This window comes from Danio aesculapii, chromosome 1 (genome assembly GCF_903798145.1).
Source record: "Danio aesculapii chromosome 1, fDanAes4.1, whole genome shotgun sequence".
Taxonomy (NCBI): Eukaryota; Metazoa; Chordata; class Actinopteri; order Cypriniformes; family Danionidae; genus Danio; species Danio aesculapii.
The window spans coordinates 54,186,348-54,210,152 of record NC_079435.1 but is presented as its reverse complement, the minus strand read 5'-3'; the positions used below and the strand labels follow the sequence as shown (position 1 = coordinate 54,210,152).

Genomic DNA, 23,805 nt, shown 5'->3' with positions numbered 1-23,805 from the left:
CAAATTCAATCTGGGAATTCAAAACGCAATTCGTGAATACACAAAACAATTTGCAAATTCAAAATTCAATTTGTAAATAAACAAATCCTATTTGAAATTCAAAACCCAATTCATAAATATGCAAACACTATTTGTAAATTCAAAACAGTTCATAAATCCAGTTAGGTAGTTCAAAACACAATTCATAAATACACAAATTCAATAGCTAAATTCAAATATTCATAATACATATTTATGGCAGCACGGTGGTGCAGTGGGTAGCACGATCACCTTACAGCAAGAAGGTCACTTTTTCGAGCACAAGCTAGGTCAAATGATATTTCTGTGTGGAGTTTGCATGTTCTCCCTGTGTTCGTGTGGGTTTCTTCTGTGTGCTCTGGTTTCCCCCACAGTCCAAAGACATGCAGTATAGGTGAATTGAATACGCTAAATTGGCCGTAGTGTATGTGTGTGAATGCAAGTGTGTATGGTTGTTTCCCAGTGTTGGGTTGCAGCTGGAAGGGCATCCGCTGCATAAAACGTATGCTGGATAAGTTGGCGGTTCATTCCGCTGTGTTTGACCCCTGATTAATAAAGGGACTAAGCCGAAAAGAAAATGAATGAATGAATGAATATATATATGCAAATACTATTTGTAAATTCAAAACAGTTCTTAAATCCAATTAGGTAGTTCAAAACACAATTCATAAATACACAAATTCAATAGCTAAATTCAAACCATAATACATATTATTTATGGATATGTACAAAATATGCAAATTCAGTTTGTGAATTCAAAATGCAGTTCATAAATATACAAAATACAATTTGTAATTTCTAGACACAATTTGTAAATACTCAAATCCAATTCGTAAATTCAAAACACAATTCGTAAATACACAAATTCAATTAAAAAAATCAAAACACAATTCATAAACTCAAAACACAATTCATAAATACAAAAACACAATTCATAAACTCAAAACACAATTCATAAATACACAAATCCAATTGCTAAATTCAAAACACAATTCATAAATATGCATATTCCATTTATACAGTAAATTCAAAACAAAATTAGTAAATGCACAAATCCAATTCATAAATTCAAAACAAAATTCATAAATACACAAATCTGATTTGCATATTCAAAACACAATTCATAAATATGAAAATACTATTTGTAAATTCAAAACATAATTTATAAATAAACAAATCCAATTCATAATTTAAAACACAATTCGTAAATACACAAATCCACTTTGTAAAGTCAAAACACAATTAACAAATTTGTAAATCCTATTTGTAAATTCAAAACAACTCATAAAAACACAAAATCAAATTCGCAACTTCAAAGCACAATTCATGAATACACAAATTTAATTCATAAATTCAGAACTCAGTTCGTAAATACGTTGTAAATATACAAATCCAATTCATGAATTCAAAACACAATTCAGAAATACACAAACTCAATTTGTAAATTCAAAACACAAATCAGAAATATACACATTTAATTACTTTAGGTACATTTATTTTTACTTGTGACTTCACAAATCATGTTTTGAATTTAAGAACTGGATTTGTAAATATGAATTGTGCTCTGCATGTATGACTTTTATTTTTGCAAATGTATTATTTTTGAGACTGATCTGACTCCAGATAGCCGTGTTCACAGAGAACGCAGCTGCCTCGTGTTGAAAGGAATCAATTTCCAAATCTCATGTGCAACCTGACTGGGGAACCGCTAGGAAAATGGGATATTATGGCACGATGGGAAAAACATCACGAGGTGGACTGATGTTATTTGTTAAAGGAGAGGAGAGGATGGTTAAATTCATCAAGGGTGGTTTGTTTGTTCGATTGAATAAATCTTTTGTAAATGTGTTGCTTGCTACTTCGTTTAAGGGTGTTGAGAGAAAACAGGTTTGTGATAACTTGTTTATAGAATCAAATGAGGGAGTGAGATTGGAGAAATTTGCAATTGCATGGCTAACAATATAAAATAGGTGTTTAGTTTTGCTTGTTAAGATGCTGTTAGAGTTAGTGGATATCTTTACATGACCTGCACTGCATGTGGAAATGTTCTGAAGTAACACACACATAAACACACTTGTAAATGACGTATTTTATTTTATATAAAAAAAAGGCTTATTATATTGTCTTGTCCTACCCCTACCCAGAAACCTAACCTCACAGAAAACATGGGCCAAATGTTGATATTAGTTAAGTACTTTTTTTTTTCTTTCTCTCATTAACCACCTTAACATTGTGGTACCGATGTCATATAAAATCATTATACAGATTTGTCTATATTAAATAAGTACACAGAGACACACACAGACACACATTCATATTTTGATTATTTCACATTTTGAAAAACAGAAAGATTTTTAAATATTATAAAGTATTTTTAAAGCGCACCTATTTTACCCCCTTTTCAAGATTTAGAATAAACCTTTTGTGTCTCCAGAATGTGTCTGTAAAGTTTCAGCTCAAAACACCCATCAGATTATGTGTATACCTTTTTGAATTAATAAAATACAGTAGTTTACTGTAAAAATGAGAAATTACCTTTACAGTTTGTACCATATTTTTAACGGTAAAATACTGGCAACCACAGCTACCGTTTTTTTACCGTATATTTTAGGGATTTATTTTTTACAGTGTACGTAACGTTGCAGTCAGCCTCAAAATGGGGGGATTTGGATCCTATTTTAATGTCAGGAAATAAAAAAAAAGAGACTTTTTGTCTTTATATCACCCCAATAAGACTGTGGACACACTATACCTACACACAGTCCTGTCCAAACAGCTTACAAAAGATGATTTTCATCATAGCTGCCCTTTAATATAATGCATTATAATGTTTTATATTAACTTTATATTTACTTTAAGATTAAAGAATAGTAAATTAAATGGCTACAGTTATATTAATAATTTTAACAGAATTAAACTAAAACTAGGAAGCTTGGAAGTGAACAGTTATAACAGATTTTCATCACTGATGTTTTCTAAGGGTGTATTCACACTATGTACAGTTGCCTTGAACCGTGCTGAAGCACGATTGTCCCCCTCCCTCCTCCCCTGACGGCCTGCACTCACACTGCGTTTTGCCTTCCGAGCCTGAGCATGCTTACGTCATCAATGATGCAACTGTTCTGTTTAACAGGAAGTGACGCGCTCTCGCTCAGCACAGTGGAGATTGCTTTAATTATATCGGGATGCAGTGACACGCAGTCAAATATTCCGTCGAACAGATCCACAACGTTTGACGCTCATAAATTAACATAAAGTCATCATGTTGCATGTATTAGAAGGTTTGCTGAAGGTAGCAGCTGGCGTGCAGCAAGGGGTTTGTGTCTTTAATAAACTATGACAGTTTGCGTTCAATGAAAAGTAAGAATGATTAATAAATTCATATGAAACAGTTCCTAAGAAATGACATCGCATCTTCCGTTTCAGGCTCAGGCGCGATTTGCACTCACACTACTAGCATACTGCACCAAAGCCCAACCAAACCACGATCTGGCACACCTTTTCCAACCGGGCCAGGGCCCGTTAACTGAACCGCACCTGGGCACGTGTCAGATGGCACAGTGTGAGCGCACCTTAAGTCTTTTTTTCTTTGCAAAATAGTTACATCCCTTTCTATTAATTATATAACATGATAGTTACATAAATTACATGATCATTATAAAAATGTTATATAATGCACAGAATTTTATCACAACCTTATAGCAATTGTGAGTTTACATATCCAAATTTTTTGTTTGCCAGTTTTCAACATTTAAAAAGCAAACAAACAAATAAAAAAGGTCAGAATTTCAAGATATAAAGTCAGGATTGTGAGAAACAGTCAGAACTGAAGAAAAAATAATCATATAACCTTGCAACTGTGGAAAAATCATTTTAAGAAGAAGAAAAATGGAATTGCTAGTTCATATCCAGCCATTCTGAATTCATATCATGTAATTCTAATGTGTTTTTGTGCGTTTTAAAGTCACACAACAGACTTTCATGTGAGACTCAATCTCAGTTGTCTCCCATTGTAAGTGGCTTGCAGTTTCTCCGTGTTTTTGCTACCCAAGGGACAAAGAGAAAATATTTTCTTGTATCATCAACACAGACTGCACAGATCTTCAGTTTGTCTTTTGCAGTGTGTTTGCCAGTTCAGCTAGAACTGCTGCAGAGATTTGATTGTGGAAAACAGAACTGGTTTCAGTTGAAGTCCTAATCAGACATTCTGTCTGATCATCTGTCCCTGATAGTGAAGCACGTTCTCATCGCAGACGCGCTCAAAGTCAAATGCATGCATTATAGTTTAATGCAAAAACATAAATAAATGAATAAAGAATTATATGAGTGCAGGGAATAAATATGAGCTTTATGATCAAATCGCTCCCAAGTCTCTTTCAGACTGACAGCCTTTAATTCACTGATGAGCGGCTGCTGGATACTGCGCACAAATTGCTGTCAGTGGGATAAAATCAGCTCTTTATTTGCAAGTTCCATGTTTTCTGGATTATAAATCACTTTTTTAGAGAATTTGAAATGGTCTGCCACTTATGTTCCTAAATTAAATTACTTTCTTTTGTTTCTCACACACCAGAAAATTACATTTAATTTGATTTGACTGTGAATGTATTATAAATGCTAATATATATATATTATTTTTATTGATTTTAGTAGTATGTTTTACAATACAATTTGAAAACAAGGCAGTGTAATATTTGCTTGTATTAATTTAATTTTCATTGATGCTTCAAAATAAATAAATAAATAATTGAAAGAATAAATAAATAAATAAATAAATAAACAAATAAATGAATGAATAAATAAATAAATAAATAAATAAATAAATAAATAAATAAATAAATAAATAAATAAATAAATAAATAAATAAATAAATAAATAAATAAATAAATAAATAAATCAAAAATAGCTCAGTTTAGAAAGGGACCTTTATTGTCATTTTTGACAGAACAGACATCAATGTCCCAATTTTTGTATTGTATTTTACCATACAATTTGCAAACAAGTCAGTGTAACATTTGCTTGTAATAATTTATTTTTTCAATGCTTCTTTAAAATAAATAAATAAATAAATAAATAAATAAATAAATAAATAAAATAGCCCAGTTTAACAAAGGGACTTTTTTATTATAATTTTTGACAGGACAGACATCAATGCTTTAATATTGTATATATTTTACTATACAATTTGCAAACAATTCAGTGTAATGTTTGCTTGTATTAATTTATTTTCCTTTGATGCTTAAAATAATAAAATAAAATAAAATAAAATAAAATAAAATAAAATAAAATAAAATAAAATAAAATAAAATAAAATAAAATAAAATAAAATAATAAATAAATAAATAAATAAATAAATAAATAAATAAATAAAAATAATAAAATAAAAATAAAATAGCTCTAGTTTAACAAAGGGAGATTTATTGTTATTTTTAACCAAACAGACATCAATGTCCACATTATTTATATTTTTATTGATAAATGTTGTATATTTTACAATACAATTTGCAAACAATTCAATGTAATATTTGTTTGTATTTTTTTTTACTGTTGTTTTAAAATTAAAATTAAAATAAATAACAAGTTAAATAAAATAAAATAAAATAACCTCATTTAACAAAGGGACTTTTATTGACAATTTTTGATAGAATAGACATCAAATGTCCCAAAATGTCATTCAGAACTAAAACTAAATAAAAAACACTCATGAATCCCAAGATACAGGATACTAAAATGCAAATACAATATTGGAAAACAATAAAAACTACTTGTTTTCTATGTGTATTCTTCAAATTGTACTTCTTATAAACTACAAATAAACTATAAAGAATTTAATTAATACAACGTACATGAAATTATTTGCAACTGTTTTGTCCACTCAAATTTATATTTAACAAAACAGTGGACCATAATATTTTTATTCAAGCTATTTTAATTGATGGTTGCTAATCAGTGAGAGAAGAGACTTTCAACAAGTATGAAATATTATTAGAAATAAAATATATACAGTACCACTGTGGCATGGTGGCGCAGTGATTAGCACTGTCACCTCACAGCAAGGAGGTTGCTGTTTCAAGTCCCAGCTGGGCCAGTTGGCATTTCAGTGTGGAGTTTGCATGCTCTTCCTGTGTTGGCGTGGATTTCCTCCGGTTTCCCCCACAGTCCAAAGACAAGCGCTACAGGTAAATTTTTATATAGGTGAGTTTTCCAGTACTGGGTTGTGGCTGGAAGGGCATGTGCTGCGTAAAACATATGCTTTAATAGTTGGCAGTTCAGTCTGCTGTAGTGACCACTAATAAATAAGGGACATAGATAAGGAAAATGAATGAATATACAATACCCCAACTTTAACTTGTTCCTGTAAACTATCAAACTACTCCAATCCCTGATGTTTATCCAAACACGCACTTAATATTTGAAAGAATGTTACTAAATGTTTTATGCTAATTAGTTTCATATTAGAAGCATGGAATGCCATTTGGTACCATCCTGGAATAAAACATTGCAGTGCTGACTTGACCAAAAAAAAAAAAACCCGGCTTGAATATTTATGTAGATGAGCGCCGCAGTCTTCCAATTACCCCGACGGATCAGCTCTACTAATAGATGCAGAAGGTCAGGATCCGGAGACTAGATTTGGTGGATTAAACAGGCTGATTGGATTGGTCACCCCTGGATGGTCCGGTTTGAAAAGAGCTGAGGTGTCTTGCTTGTAGATTAGAAAGCAACACGCCAAAGAAAACAGTCCCTTTGTGTGGGATAAAATATTTCATGTTTGTGTGTTTTTTTAATGAAGGAAGCGAAAGGGGGATGTAGTGATGGGTATGTTCTTGTTTGAAGGTTTTCTATTTAATTGTGAGAGTTCATTGATTGAACATGACATGCTGTAGATTTGATTAACTTGTGTACACTATAGTGAGTCATATTTTACACAGTGTTAATGCTTTTCCCAATACAGGCTCATTGCATATACAGTTTAAGTCAGAATTATTATTCCTTCTGAATTATTAGCACCCTTCTTTTATCTGTACCATGATGACAGTAAATAATATTTGACTCGATATTTCCAAGACACTAGTATTCAGCTTGAAGTGAAATCTAAAGTTTTAACTAGGTTAATAAGGTTATTTAGGCAAGTTAGGTTAATTAGGCAAGTTATTGTACACTCCTTTGCCACTTTATTAGGTACAACTGTCTTGCTTGTTAACACAAATTTCTAACCAGCTAATCACATGGCAGAAACTCAATGCGTTTAGGACTGTAGACATGGTCAAGACGATCTGCTGCAGTTCAAACCGAGCATCAGAATGAGAAAGAAAGGTGATTTAAGTGACTTTGAACATGGCATGGTTGTTGGTGCCAGACAGGCTGGTCTGAGTATTTCAGAAACTGCTGATCTACTGGGACTTTCACGCACAACCATCTGTTTTACAGAGGATGGTCCAAAAAAGATGAAATATCCAGTGAGTGGCAGTTCTGTTGGCGCAAATGCCTTGTTGATGACAGAGGTCAGAGGAGAATGGCCAGACTGTTTTCGAGCTGATAGAAAGGCAACAGTAACTCAAATAACCACTCATTATAACTGAGGTACGCAGAAGAGCATCTGTGAATGTACAACATGTCCAACCTTGAGGCAGATGGGCTACAGCAGCAGAAGACCCCACCGGGTGCCACTCCTGTCAGCTATGAACAGGAAACTGAAGCTACAATTGGCGCAGGCTCACCAAAATTGCACAATAGAAGACTGGAAAAATGTTGCCTGGTCTGATGAGTCTCGATTTCTGCTGCGACATTTGAATGGTAGGGTCAGAATTTGGCATCAACAACATAAAAGCATAGATTCACCTGCCATATATCAACGGTCCAGGCTGGTGGTGTAATGTGTGGGGGATATTTTCTTGGCACACTTTGGGCCCCATTGGTATCAGTTGAGCATTGTGTCAACACCACAGCCTACCTGAGTATTGTTGCTGACCATGTCCATCCCTTTATGACCACAGTGTACCCATCTTCTAATGGCTACTTCCAGCAGGGCAACGCACCATGTCATAAAGCTTGAATCATCTCAGGATTCTTGAACATGACAATGAGTTCACTGGACTCAAATGGCCTCCACAATCACCAGGTCTCAATCCAATAGAGCACCTTTGGGATGTGGTGGAACAGGAGATTCGCATCATGGATGTGCAGCCGACAGATCTGCAGCAACTGTATGTTTCGTGTCAATATGGACCAAAATCTCTGAGGAATAGGATTTGGAATAGGATTAAGGCAGGAATAGGATTAAGGCAGTTCTGAAGGCAAAAGAGGGTCCAACCATGTACTAGTAAGGTGTACCTAATAAAGTGGCTGGTGAGTGTATATCTAGCAATATCAAGGTGAATGTCACCAAGAGTCATTACTAGGACAAATGTTAATTGAAATAAATGTTTCACAAGCCACGTAATAACTCGTTTAGTGTTAAGTGTGTCAATATATTTACTACATTCATTTTAGCTATATATTTTGTCATATGTAAAGATGCAATTAAAAGTAATATCATTAGCAAATTACAAATATGATCTTGCTGACAATGATTATAGCCATGATATTAATTTTGATGAACACTAGATACATATTTTACATGTAAACAGTGGTCAATGTTTCCCTCTAACACTGTGTGTTTCATCCTAATCTTTGTCCTTTGTGTGGATCTCTTTTGAAAGCAGCTGGGATTATTGACATTTACTCATGTAAATTTTGTGAAAGGTAATGTTTTATGCCTGAGTAGTGACATTTCTGAGGATGTGGTGAAATTGCTTCATGAAACAGCAGAAAGAACAGGGGAGTCTTTTTCTGTGCTCATAGGGCCTGGAATATTTTGACTCGCAGGTCAGATGTTGGTCAGCGTTGGCTTAGGAAAGCCAACTGTAAATGTCAAGTCACATAAAATTTTAAAGAAGTTTGTAATTAAAAAAGCTTTACCCAAGTTCAATGCAAATGCTTAAACAGCTATGTCAACATTTATTTTTCTTTTTTATTCAGCTATTTAGCATGCAATGCAACAAAAATAAAACATTCTCAAGTCAATATATTCAATGGAAGGTCAATGAATTTTAATATTGTTTTATTTTCCCGGGGAAACAGTATCAAAATTATTAGGTGTAAAAAATATTCACAAAAATTACTTCTCTCAAATGTAAAATTGTGAAGAGTAAAGTAAGTCTAAGAAATATTATTGCAATTTAAATAACTGTTTTGTGTTTTAAAACGCAGTTGATTCCTATACATACTTCTTTCTTAATTTTCTATTTATTTATTTATTTATTTATTTATTTATTTATTTATTTATTTATTTATTTATTTATTTATTTATTTATTTATTTATTTATTTATTTATTTATTTATTTATTTGTCTGTCTGTTTATTAATTAATTAATTTATTTATTTATTTTGTTATTTATTTTGTTATTTATTTCATTTTTATTTATTTATTCACTGCGAAAAACATATTCCAGAGAAGGTGGGGGTACATTTCGCTGTGGCGAGGTGACCTCTGATAAATATGCTGAAGGAGGAAGGATATATTTATTTATTTATTTGTTTGTCTGTCTGTCTGTCTGTCTGTCTGTCTGTCTGTCTGTCTGTCTGTCTGTCTGTCTGTCTGTCTGTCTGTCTGTCTGTCTGTCTGCCTGTCTGCCTGCCTGCCTGCCTGCCTGCCTGCCTGCCTGCCTGCCTGCCTGCCTGCCTGCCTGTCTGTCTGTTTGTTTGTTTGTTTGTTTGTTTATTTATTTATTTATTTAATTTTTTTTTATTTTGTCATTCATTTATTTCATTTTTATTTATTAATTCACTGCGAAAAACATATTCCAGAGAAGGTGGGGGTACATTTCGCTGTGGCGAGGTGACCTCTGATAAATAAGGGATTTTGCCGAAGGAGGAAGGAAATATTTATTTATTTATTTATTTATTTATTTATTTATTTATTTATTTATTTATTTATTTATTTATTTATTTATTTGTTTATTTGTTTGTTTGATTGCTTATTTATTCATTTATTTGTTTGTTTGATTATTTATTTATTTTATTTATTTAATTTTGTTATTTATTTATTTATTTTATTTTTATTTATGTATCCTCTGCGTAAAACATATGCCAGTTAAGTTGGGGGTTCATTTCACTGTGGTGACCCCTGATAAATAAGGGACTAAGCTGAAGGAAGAAGGAAATATTTATTTATTTATTTATTTATTTATTTATTTGCTTAATTGTTTTCAAACCTCTCAATGCCACTCTCAGCCTGTTTCATGCAACATTTAAGAAATGTTGACCCAATATTATCAGTTGCTGTCAAAAATGACACCTGTCTGCCAGGAAACAACATCTTCTGCTTACTATAGAATGAGAAATTGCCATCCGTAACTCAGACACATCATTAACACTGTTGGAAATATCCGAATTTTGCATATTTTTAAAAGCACAATGTCAAAGTGACCGCTTGAATTATATCACCCTCCTCCCGCAACACATGTGCACAGCAAATTTTAACAACAATCTTTCCCCAGTGTGCATTTTGTCATCCGCGACAGCTGTGAGTGAGTGACAACTGTGCTGTCAGTCACCTGTCAGTTTGAAAGGCTTTGGGGGAGAGAGATACTGCTGAAGTGAAAGACCCTTGTGTGAGGTATCTGTTGAATACTTGAGAAAGTGTCAAGACTAGAAAGAAAATACAGTAGTAAGATAAGGTAATACGTATTGCAGGTTTTTTTGTTACACACATTTAACATCTTTAAGTGTAATGCATCTATAGATGGAAACAAAATGTATTGTTCATTTAAGACAAGGTGGCTCAGTGGTTACCACTGTCGCCTCACAGCAAGAAGTTCGAGTCCCGGCTGGGTCAGTTGGCATTTCTGTGTGGAGTTTGATTGTTCTCTCTGTGTTTACTCCAGGTTTTCCAGTTTCCCCCACAGTTCAAGGGGGAATTGAATAAACTAAATTGGCCGTAGTCTATGAATGCATGTGTGAATGTAAGAGTGTGTTGGTTTTCCAGTGCTGGGTCGTGGCTGGAAGGTTGCCGTGTAAAACATATGTTGGAATAGTTGGCGGTTCATTCCACTGTGGTGATCTGATGAATAAGGGACTAAGCCGAAGGGAAATTAATGAATGAATTTAAGACAGTTATTACTGTATACAACAGGACTATTCAATTAGTTTGTCATGGGGGCCAGTTCATAAAAAAGCATCCTAAATAAGGGGCCGGAGAAATATGACTTGCAACATACAGTTGAAGTCAGAATTATTAGCCACCCTAAATTATTAGCCCCTCTGTTTATTTTTTCCCCAATTTCTCTTTAACTGAGAGCAGATTTTTTTCAACACATTTCTAAACATAATAGTTTTAATAACTCATTTCTAATAACTGATTTATTTTATCTTTGCCATGATGACAGTGAATAATATTTGACTAGATATTTTTAAGACACTTCTATACAGCTTAAAGTGACATTTAAAGGCTTAACTAGGTTAATTAAGTAAACTAGGCAGGTTAGGATAATTAGGCAAGTTATTGTATAACGATGGTTTGTTCTGTAGAAATCTGAAAAAAAAAATAGCTTATAGGGGCTAATGATTTTGACCTTAAAATGGGTTATAAAAAATTAGAAACTGCTTTTATTCTAGTCAAAATAAAACAAATAAGACTTTCTTCATAAAAAAAAATATTATCAGACATACTGTGAAAAATTCCTTGCTCTGTTAAATATCATTTGGGAAATATTTAAAAAAGAAAAAAAATCAAAGGGAGGCTAACAATTGATAAGTTATGACACAATAACAATATAAGAGTCCGTATGCTGTATTTTTGCTCTTTAAGACACCCATGTTGGCTTTTTCTACATTAAAACATTCATATGTTGTATTTTGAAATTACATGACATCACTGCATTTTTTACAAACATATTCAAATGTTGTATTTCAGAGCACTACAAAAGCAGTGCATTGCTTAAGTAGGCTTCTTCTACATTCAGACGCATTCATATGTTATGTTTTGAACTGCATAAAAATTAGGGATGCAACAGTTAAAGATTTTGGTTGTATGATTATAGTCTGAAGAATGATCATGGTTTCACGGTTGTCACCATCATTATGCATTTATTAAATTCAAAACACTACTAGTTTAGAAAATCACAAGAAAACTGCTTATATTTTAAAGTGTTGTTTATTGCTGCTCAGTAACCAAATACAGCACAAAATATTAATAAAAAACAAACAATAGTCCATTTCTCTTTTTGGACTTAAAAATAAATGAAAAAGTTTTTTTTTAAACATGAGTGATCATTTTACAATGAAAATAAGTGACAGAACAAAGAATAAATATATAAAAATTAAGAATAAATAAAAAATTTATTTGTCTAATGTTAATTTAAGCTTTATATTAGCTAAGAATTTAAATGAACTTTTGTTATTATCTGCGTTCATACATATAAAATCATTTTAATAATTTGTAATAATTCATCTAACGTATCTATTGTTTAATTGCATGAAAGGCACGCACAACTCTTACCACTATAGCGTGAGATAATTTCTACTGAATGAGTCTGGGTGGCCGCGAGTGCATCAGTCTGCTTAAAATGGCCTGCTGCTATAGTTAATCCAACGTGTGTGCGTATTGGCATAACTTTGTTTAGTTGCAGCCGTTTTGTTCCGTGCAACAGAAACGCGGCATTGAGAAGCCTTTAAGATGGTTAATTTAACTTAAAGGCTTCTCAACGCTGTTTGCACGGTATTGAATTAAAGCGCGGTTAATAATTGGCTAATCGTTGCATCCCTATTAACGGTATTAGTGCATTGTACAAAAGGCATTTTCTACAAACATATGCAAATGTTTTCGGCTGCCAGCGCCACTCATTTAATGTCCCTCTCTGCGCAGCTCTCAACTTTACTTTTACTTTACACTTTAATTTACTTTGCACTTTAATTTACTTTACACTTTACTTTTACTTTACACCATACACTTTAATTTACACTTTACTTTACACTTTACTTTACTATACATTTTACAATAATTTACTTTACACTTTACCCTACTTTACACTTTACTTTTACTTTTACTTTTACTTTTACTTTACACTTTACTTTTACTTTACACTTTAATTTACTTTACACCTTACACTATACATTTTACATTTTAAACTTTAATTTACACTTTACTTTACACTTTTCTTTTACTTTTACTTTTACTTTTACTTTACACTTTACACTTTACACTTTACACTTTACTTTACACTTTATTTTGACATTGCTTTACACTTTACACTTTACACTTTATTTTGACATTGCTTTACACTTTACTTTACACTTTACACTTTACACTTTATTTTGACATTGCTTAACACTTTACTTTATACTTTACACTTTATTTTGACATTGCTTTACACTTTACTTTACACTTTACTTTTACTTTACACGTTACTTTACTTTTACTTTGCACTTTCCTTTTACTTTACACTTTACTATACATTTTACAATAATTTACTTTACACTTTACCCTACTTTACACTTTACTTTTACTTTTACTTTACACTTTACTTTACACTTTAATTTACTTTACACTTTACTTTACTTTACACTTTAATTTACTTTACACTTTATACTTTACACTTTATTTTGACTTTACACTTTACTTTACACTTTACTTTTACTTTACACGTTACTTTACTTTTACTTTACACCTTACAGTTTACTTTTACTTTTACATTACACTTTACACTTTACTTAACACTTTACTTTACTATACATTTTACAATAATTTACTTTACACTTTACCCTTCTTTACACTTTACTTTTACTTTATACTTTACTTTACACTTTAATTTACTTTACACTTTACTTTTCACTTTACTTTACTCAGATAACTATGATCAACGTTATCATGTTCAACATTACAAATGATCAATTCTCATTGCCTGACCGTTTTGAATACAGTATATAACATTTCAAGGTAGAATTGTAATATTTTCACACTACCCTTCATTAAATATGATCTTTAAAATAATAATAATAATTGTTTTCAGAAGAGGCAAAATGGCACACAAACCTGAATAAAAAAGTTGTAAATTTACACACACACACACACACACGGACGCACGCACGCACGCACGCACGCACGCACACACACACTGACAAAAGCATATTCAGTTGCCATAATTGGTCGAAAAATGTGACCCCAATATCATAAATGAATATCTGGTGATGCATTCTAAGGAGCTGTCACAATTTCAGTGAGTGCCCTCATACACCTTTATATCCATCTACCCTCCTCTAAACGACTCACACGCGCATTTTAATCCACCATTAGCATAAAGCCATAAATCATTGAAGAGGAGGCCAACTAAGTATTATGACACAGTGACCTAGAGATGCTGTGAAGGTAGCGAGCAAGATGGGAGGATGGAGGAAAAAAATGGAAGGTAATGTAGAGATGCCCTTACCTTTGCCCCCCCCCTAACACTTCACATTCTGATTAGATGTCACACACATTTAAAAGTCTGGGAGGGAATGTAACGAGACAGGGCCCAGCACGTAGTACTGATGCACACCTCTACAGGAATGCCCTTGAGGAAAGTGTAAGTGGGCGTATATGTTGTATATGTTGCCAATGCAATATACTGTATTTATTATTTATTATACACAGTTTGAGTGAAGAACTGTCAGTGAACTTGTTAGTGGATTTTCAAACTGAATTGTTCAGAATTTGAGTGTGAACAAAACTTATCTTTGGTGAGCTCAGGGGACTTTTGGAAACTTTTCAATTAAATGTTTTAGAATGCTTATAAATTAATTTAATTAAATGTGCAAATATATTTTGCCACTTCTGAAGGACAGATTTAACTGGAAGAATTGTTCAGTATTTGAGTGTGAACAAAACTTATCTTCGGTGAGTTCAGGGGACTTTTGGAAACATTAAAAATAGTTTATTAGTATTGTTCATTTTCTTTTCGACACAATCTGGGGTCACCACAGCGTAATGAACCACCAACTTATCCAGCACATGTTTTACACAGCGGATGCCCTTCCAGCTGCAACCCCTCACTGGGAAACTTACACACTCATTCACACACACACACACACTCATACACTATGGCTAATTTTAGCATACCCAATTCACCTGTACCACATGTCTTTGGACTTGTGGGGGAAACCAGAGCACCCGGAGGAAACCTACGTGAACACTGGTGAGAGCATGCAAACTCCACACATAAATGCCAACTGACCCAGCCGAGGCTCGAACCAGCGACCTAGTGTTAAAACAGCACCTTGTTTTGTCAGGAAGTGAAAATGATACAAAAATGTGCCAATTGCTTAGTGGATCTATTTTGCTTGGATGTAAATCACTTTCCACGTGTTTCTGTAATTATAAAGGAAAGCTTTTGCAAATTGTGGTAGCCACTGAACTCATTCTGTGTGATTTGTGTTGGTTTTTTATGTAAGCAGTTTCCTGCTCTTTTCTAATACTTTCTTGTTAAGGATTATGGGTAGTTGTAGTTCTTTAACACTTTCAAACAACATCAACCAGTTGATTAATCAATTCATTCATTTTCCTTCAGCTTAGCGCCTTTATTAATCAGGGCTCACCACAGCAGAATGAACCACCAACTTATCCAGCATATCTTTTACGCACCGGATGCCCTTCCAACTGCTACCCAGTACTGGGAAACATCCAACCAGTTCATTACTTGCATAAATGTTAAAAATTGCTAAAAATATATTCTCTGAATGTAATGTTTTTTCCATAGTAATTCATTTGTTCGTATAATACGCAGTATGGGCGGTTCATTCCACTGTGGTGACCCCTGATGAATGAAGGGACTAAGCCAAAGAAAAATGAATAAATGAATATGCAGTGTACATATATATGTTATGAAATATAATATTATATATATATATATATATATATATATATATATATATATATATATATATATATATATATATATATATATATATATATATATTTATATTTATATATATATATATATATATATTTATATTTATATATATTTTTTTTCTTATGTATATATATATATATATATATATACACGCAAGAACATCTTTATTTGATGTCTAAAATGAATAAAAGAAAGGAAAATACTTTTTAGAAAGCAATACTTTCACATATTGTAGCCTCACAGTTAGAAAATATCGGCGACACAGTGGGTAGCGCTGTCGCCTCTTAGCAAAAAGGTCGCTAGTTCGAGTTCTGGCTTGCTCCCCTTCCCATGTTCGCGTGGGTTTCCTCTGGGTCCTCAGGTTTCCCCTACAGTCCAGAGACATGTGCTGTGAATTGGGAGAGCTAAATTGTCCGTAGTGTATGTCCTGGTCCTCCAGGTTGGGGGTTAAGCATTGGGCTAACAACCCATCTCATAAAAACTATAGATGTTATGAAACACCAATATATGGTGAGGCTAAATATAAACTTCGATATAAATGGCCCTGGGAGTAAGTAAGTTACAAAATACATTTAACCTATATTAAAATAAATGTAAAGACATTTTTATGAGGCATTACTTTCACATGTTTATTTAATTTTATGAATAACAGATACTTTATATCTCCATCCACATCATATTGTGAGAATGGAAATATATTTTCCTGAAATTCTGAACCAAATTTTGGTGTGAAGATTGAAACTAACTATATTGTATTGAGCCTCAAAGTTACGAAATATATTCAACCTACAATTAAATTATATTTTAGCAACACACTCCATGATGATCCAGAACAAATGAAACAATATATTCTTAGTTGTCCTGGACTTAGTATCTCTATAGTATCTCTTAGTATCTCCAACGACATGTTTGTGTTCGGTGTATAACAAAGAAACTCAAAGTTTTTTTTTTTCTTTTGGGTGATGTGGATGAGAATATGAGAAGGGTCCTGGTGTGGCCGATGCTCAAGGCTCTGATTTCCATTACAACTCTCCCTGTGTGCAAATAGCAAGTTCTCCACAAAGACTGGGTTGATGTTTGCCCAGCGACAAAAAAAAGCCAGCCTGGTTATTTACTCTGCTCAGCACTGTACTTGCTCTGTTCATGACTGTGCATCTTTTATACATTCCATTCTCAGATCAAAATCAGGCTCCTGGAGGTATTTTAATTTTTAATCATATAGTTTTTTAACATCAATGGCAAGACTGGCTCACACAGATGAGACCAATTCACCAGTTTGTTGGATATCCTTGAAAATCCAGACACCAAGATGTTGTTATGAATTCAGTTAAAATAGTGGGTTGGTAAAACAAATAAATTAATTAAAAAAGTGGTAAAAATACACAGTTACTGAACACAATAACACTTATTCTAAAACTGATTACATTTTTAAATCACTGTGTAATAGCACTGCGATTCAAAACCATAGTTTTTATTTTTATTTTAATATATTCTGTAGTGTAACATAACTGGGACAAAGCAGCATAAATGCTCAATATTTTTTCTTTATTGTCAATGTTGAAAACAGTTCATTTCTTTCTTTTTATTAGTGATTTTAAAAGCATCAAAAGACCATAAATTCGACTATGAGATTTTTTCAGACAAATCCATCCATCCGCCTGTCTAAAAAAATCAACAACAAAAAAAACTCTTAAAATCTCTTTTTTTTTAAATGTCTAAAACAGTCAACAAATCTCTAAAACAATGTAAAAAATTGAAGATGTCTAAAACATAAAAGTAAAAAATCTCCAAAAAATGTAAAAGTCTAAAGAAAAAAAATAGAATAAGTCTAAAAATAAAGAATTGTCCAGAAATCGCAAAAAATCTCTAAAATAATTTTAATAAAAAAATCCCTAAAAAAATTGTAAAAAGTCTAAAAATAAAAATAAAATCTTTAAAAATCTACAAACCTCTAAAAATATTTTTTTAAATGACCAGAAAATGTCTAAAAATGTTAAAAGTCTAAAAATCTAAATTTTTTTATAAAAGTCAAAAAATCTCAAAAAATATTTTAGTCTAAAAATAAAAATAAAAAATGTTTAAAAAATGTCTAAAACCCCCTAAAAATGTCTAGAAATCTCTAAAACAATCGAAACAAACTTATAAAGGTGCATTTTGAGTTATTTAAAAAGTTTCCAGTTTTAAAATAAGTGAACAATCCAATCAAAAGCTAAGAAAATCTTAAGGAGTCTAAAATTCTCTAAAGAATCCTTTGAAAAATCTAAAAATCTCAAGAAAATCTAAAGTCGAAAAATCTTAAAAAAAAAAATTTAATCTAAAAAATCTTTTTTAAAATCAATTTTTTTTTACAAAGTTCTAGAAAAATACAAAAAATCTACAGAAATCTCAAAAAAATCTAAAAAAGTCTAAAAATTTCTTTGAATTTTTTTTTTTAAATCACTTAAAAACAATCTTTGAAAAATGTTTATTTTTAGTTATTTACAATGTTTGCCAATTTTTAAATAACTTAAAAATCTAATCAAAAATAGTCCAAAATTTATAAAACCTACATATGTACTTCCAACAACCAACTTTAGCATATCAAATCAAACTTATTGTTTATTATACTCTATATGGTTAATAGAATAAAAGTTCCTCTAAAAAGTGGATTTTCAGCGTAATAACAAATATGGTTTGTCAGTTGAGAAAAAAAAAAGAGTAAATATGTAGAAACATACTTCACTTCACACTTGGAGAGAAAGAATCCAGCATTAAGAATGATCATATGCAAAACCTGCCAGCATGAAATAAAAGATCAGCATTCAAATTCCAACCGCATGTATAAAATAGCAACGCTTGATCTTGTTGTCTTGTGAGAGCAAAGTGTTTGATCACGATTTAATCATAAAAGTTTGCTTTGAAAGAATTTTGAATACAAATCAAGGGTGAAGAAGTCAAGGGTGAGGAAAAAATCGATCAATAGGATCTGTTTGCCTTTATAAACCCTGCCAGTAAATGTGGACCTCTCTTGACCTTCACCTCCGAGTCTGAAGAGCAGAAAGTGGCGAGGAATTACTGGCCCGAAGCCATTCTTCCTCATGTGAAAGCCCTGTTCTGTCCTAAAAGAAACAGTGGAACGTATTGATCTGCACAAAACCCCTCAGTGGCCTTCTGCAGTTCATCATGGAGCTGCTGTTAGGTTTTCAGAGAGTGGACATGAGTGCGTTTGCTCAGTTTTTATTGAAGTGTTTTACTCTTTATTGTCTAACGCTAACACACTCTTTATTCTTTTATTCTCCTTTTCTGGAAAACCCTTGTTCTGTGTAATGCGTTCGACCATCCTGGGACTTGTTATAGGAATTGCATCATTGCTCTTTTGTTGATTTTGATTGCTTCTATTGTCAGCCGAGTCTTTAGTCATGCCCAAAGAAATGGCTAAAGATTCATCTTTTTCATCAGCACTTGACCTTCTATTGCTGACACACTCTTTATTCTGTTTTCTGCAGAATAAGAAATATCGCACTAGCCATCTACTGTAACACTAACCATTTATATTCTGTTTTGTATTAAAAAATGTCATTCATTCAATTTCCTTTAGCTTAGTCCCTCATACAGTACATCTGGGGTCACCACAGTGGAATGAACCGCCAAATATTCTAGCACATGTTTTACGCAGCGGATGCCAGCCACAACCCAGTACTGGTAAACACCCATACACTTTCACATTCACACATACAGCATGTGCAGTGATTTGATCTCATGAAGAGATGATGCCAAGGTAACCTCTGGCATCAACAAGGCATTTGCGCCCACAGAACTGCCGCTCGCTGGATATTTTCTCTTTTTCTGACCATTCTCTGTAAACCCTAGAGATGGTTGTGCATGAAAATCCCAGTAGATCAGCAGTTTCTGAAATACTCAGACCAGCCCGTCTGGCATCAACAGCAATGCCACAGTCAAAGTCACTTGAATCACCTCACACAATCCTTACAAAACAACATCAGAAAGAAAATTATACAAAATTGAAAAAATTTATTAAAATTAAATAATATTACTCTGGAAGATTTTCAGGGGGACGTGGTGGTGCAGTGGGTAGCATGTTTGCCTCACAGCAAGAAGGTCGTTGGTTCGAGCCTGGGTCAGTTGGCGTTTCTCTGTGGAGTTTGCATGTTCTCCCCATGTTCGTTTGGGTTTCCTCAGTGTGCTACGGTTTCCCCCACAGTCCAAAGACATGAGGTGTAGGTGAATTAGATAGGCTAAATTGTCCGTAGTGTATGTGTGTGAATGAGTGTGTGTGGATGTTTCCCAGTGATGGGTTGCGGCTGGAAGGCCATCCGCTTCCTAAAACGTGTGCTGGATGAGTTGGTGGTTCATTCCGCTGTGGTGACTCCAGATTAATAAAGGGACTAAGCTGAAAAGAAAGTGAATGAATGAATGAATGAATGAATGAATGGAAGATTTTCAAAGAAAATGCTTAATTTGTTCATTTAATAAAACCTGTTCTAACTTTTCTATATTTGATAGAAAATACATGTTTTCTAAAAGAACAAACAATACACTAATCTGTTTTGTTATCATTAAAGTAATTTTTAATATTCATTTGTTCATTCGGATTAGCCCTTTTATTAATCAGGGGTCGCCACAGCAGAATGAACTGCCAACTTATCCAGCAAATGTTATTACGCAGCGGATGCCTTTCCAGTCACAACCCAGCACCAGAAAACACCCACACACCCTTGCACTCACACACATGCAAATACGGCCAATTTAGCTTATTCATTTCACCTATAGCGCATGTCGTTGGACTGTGGGGGAAACTGGAGCACCCGAAGGAAACACACGCCAACATGGGAAGAACATGAAAACTCCACACAGAAATGTCAACTGACCCAGCTCGGGCTCGAACCAGCGACCTTCTTGCTGTGAGGCAACATCGCTACCCGCTTATTTTTAATATGTGGGTACCCACGCCTCCCATATTTTTAATCACACTATCATGCCTTTCTTTAATATGTTTAATTTTTTTTTATTCTGTTGTTTTTATTTATTTTTTTACTTGTTTCTTGTATTCTTGTTTATGTAAAGCACTTTGAATTATCATTGTGTATGAAATGTGCTACGTAAATAAACTTGCCTTGCACTCATATTAAACAGTACTTTAATGTTATATAATGTAGATTGCATTTAGAAATATGTCATAACAGTTTGGATTTGGAAATAGGTTTGTAAAAAATGACAGAGTTTTCTTCTGATCAATAATGATAATAATAATAAACCATTTTTATTGTTTCTTTTTATTGTTTATTGTTTAATGGTATGGTTTTTATTGTTTCTGTTTCCTTCATCTTACCAACACCACATTACACTCCGCTAATAAGCTACAACAAGCATAAAAAGGTGTAAAGAAAACAAAGGAATGTAAAGCATATAGTGTGTGTTCAGCTTCAACAGTGTGAGAGACCTGCTGTGAAGAAGATCAGTGCTCTCGGAGTGAACTGGTTCGGTCCTGCTGAGTCACTATTAAGAGCTCATGCTTGATTGTTATGTGAGGGCCTCTAGTGGTTAGGGACTGAACAGGTTAATAGAGTTCAGCAAGATACAGATGCATCAGTGCCACATCATATACTGGAACCAGCTCATATTGAGAGAATAAAAATGATTTCAAATCTCTATATTTTCAAGCTCAGTGTGGACGGTTATAGTAGACTCATCCTGGTCACACAAGGGCACTGTAAAACCTTAAAATATTCTGATATAATATTTTTTTTATTATACGTATTCAAAATAATATGATTATTTTTTTGTATTTATTTAATTTATTTTATTTTCATACAATGGATCTAGGACACAAGCAGATGTAGGCACACTTTAATAAAAAATAAAATAAAAATACATAAAAATATAAATAAGAATATATTTTGACATTATTGGTATTTTTTCTGCATTTAAAGACCCAAAATCATTAAATTAAAAAGTTGCAGTATTAGTAGTTTATTGTACTGAGCTGTATCATTAAATCAAGAAGTGCAAAAATAAATAAACAAATGGCTCATTCATAGCTGATCATATCCACAATAAGAGCTGTCCAATAATGATAATCAAAAGGCTAATTCATGTATGTCTTACTTATTTCTTGGGCTTAATCTCTAAAAAACTGTGCATTGACAGTACATATCTTACATGTCTTTTTTTTTTGTTTCTGGTTTCCATCTCTATAATTAGAAATTAATATTTTCTAATTAAAATAAAAGTAAATAAGTTATTATATATTTCCATAAATAGTTTGCAATTGTCTTTCGTCACTTTACTTACTGGGGCTTTTAAATAAATAAATAAATAAATAAATAAATAAATAAATTATTATATATATAAATAAAATAAATATTATATATATATATATATATATATATATATATATATATATATATATATATATATATATATATATATATATATATATATAAATTATATATATATATATATATATATATATATATATATATATAAATTATATATATATATATATATATATATATATATATATATATATATATATATATATATATATATATAAATTATATATATAAATTATATATATATATATATATATATATATATATATATATAATTGATTGTTTGCTGATATAAATATATATATAATTGATTGTTTGCTTTGCCTTAAAAAATACAGAATTTTACACATACATATACACACTATATCTATCATTACATGTTGTGTTGTTATGATGTGAATTTCTCACAAAATGATCCTCATATTTGTTCATCCTCCTTGTCATGAAAAAGTTCATAATCCTGACATAGCAGGTGTATATGCAAAACAGCCATTCGGAGGGCGCGGTCTCGTCTGCTAAAACGCCTCTTTTGACCATTCACATATCAGATAGGCGGTCCTCCGCACAAAATGGGCGTGTCCTCACGCTCAAACCGAAGTTGCGAATCCATCGAGGTAATGAAATGGTTACAAGTCCTTCAGTCCGGATAATCAACCACAATTACTTAAAAAACCCGCAAACAGCTCAAAAAGCCAAACAGTCCAGCTGTGATTACTGACAAAGGATGTGCTCTGAAACGAAGACGTGAGTGAGTGCGCGCGCTGGAGACGCAAACGCTGGACTGTCAATGCCCGGATTCTCTATTGATCATGCTAATGTGTGGAGATATAACTTCTTAAAATAAGCAGAAATGTGGCCGGTTCGCTTCCTTCTCCTCTTCTGCCTGGTCTTCACGTTTGCGGTGCTTCAGAGGAGCAGCGGGCAGTCAGGTGAGTGATAAAACCGGTGCGTAAAGGCTCTTGGCAAGCTGCGCACTTGTCCGGTGTGCGCTGTTGTTATCGACTACTTTGCTGCACTTAAACGAGAGGAGATTGAAAGATTGTGAAGTGTTTGCTTCAGGCACAGTGTATCCGTCGAGTCTTTAAGAAAACCAGAGGAGGAATCCATTTGAATCACACATCATTCAAAATGCAATGCAGCAGATCACATCTCTCCGCTTGTTTACAGATTTCAACCGGTGTTTATTCTTGTGATATTAGCAAATTAGTTGTGTAATAGCTTCATCGTGTTCCAAATGACATGATGGGTTGTCATGTCCTTCTGAAACAGTTGCTCATTGCCACTCAAATTAAGTCCATTATTTGTTTTCGTGGATGAGATATTTTGCTGATGTGCATGATGATAAGTGACTTGTGTAAATATATTTACTAATAGTTGGAACTGTGAAATTCACGTGGTAGCTAATGTCAGGACATTGTGCCAGTGTCACAAATAAAGTTTCATGTCAATATGTCAAACATTGCTGAGATACAGCCTCAGTCGTGTTTGGCGTGCTTGCTGTCAAACTTGTTGACATGTTACGTGAGAAC

General features: G+C 32.8%; 1 protein-coding gene across 1 annotated transcript in view; it reads left to right on the top strand.

Moving 5' to 3' along the window:
• Positions 1-22,885: 22,885 nt before the first annotated feature.
• Positions 22,886-23,805, top strand: part of si:ch73-383l1.1 (receptor tyrosine-protein kinase erbB-4) — a 319,324-nt gene continuing 318,404 nt past the window's right edge. The window contains exon 1 of the mRNA XM_056462987.1: positions 22,886-23,205. Within this exon, the coding sequence (XP_056318962.1) occupies positions 23,127-23,205 (79 nt within the window). The 5' untranslated portion in view covers positions 22,886-23,126. The remainder of the gene's footprint in view (positions 23,206-23,805) is intronic.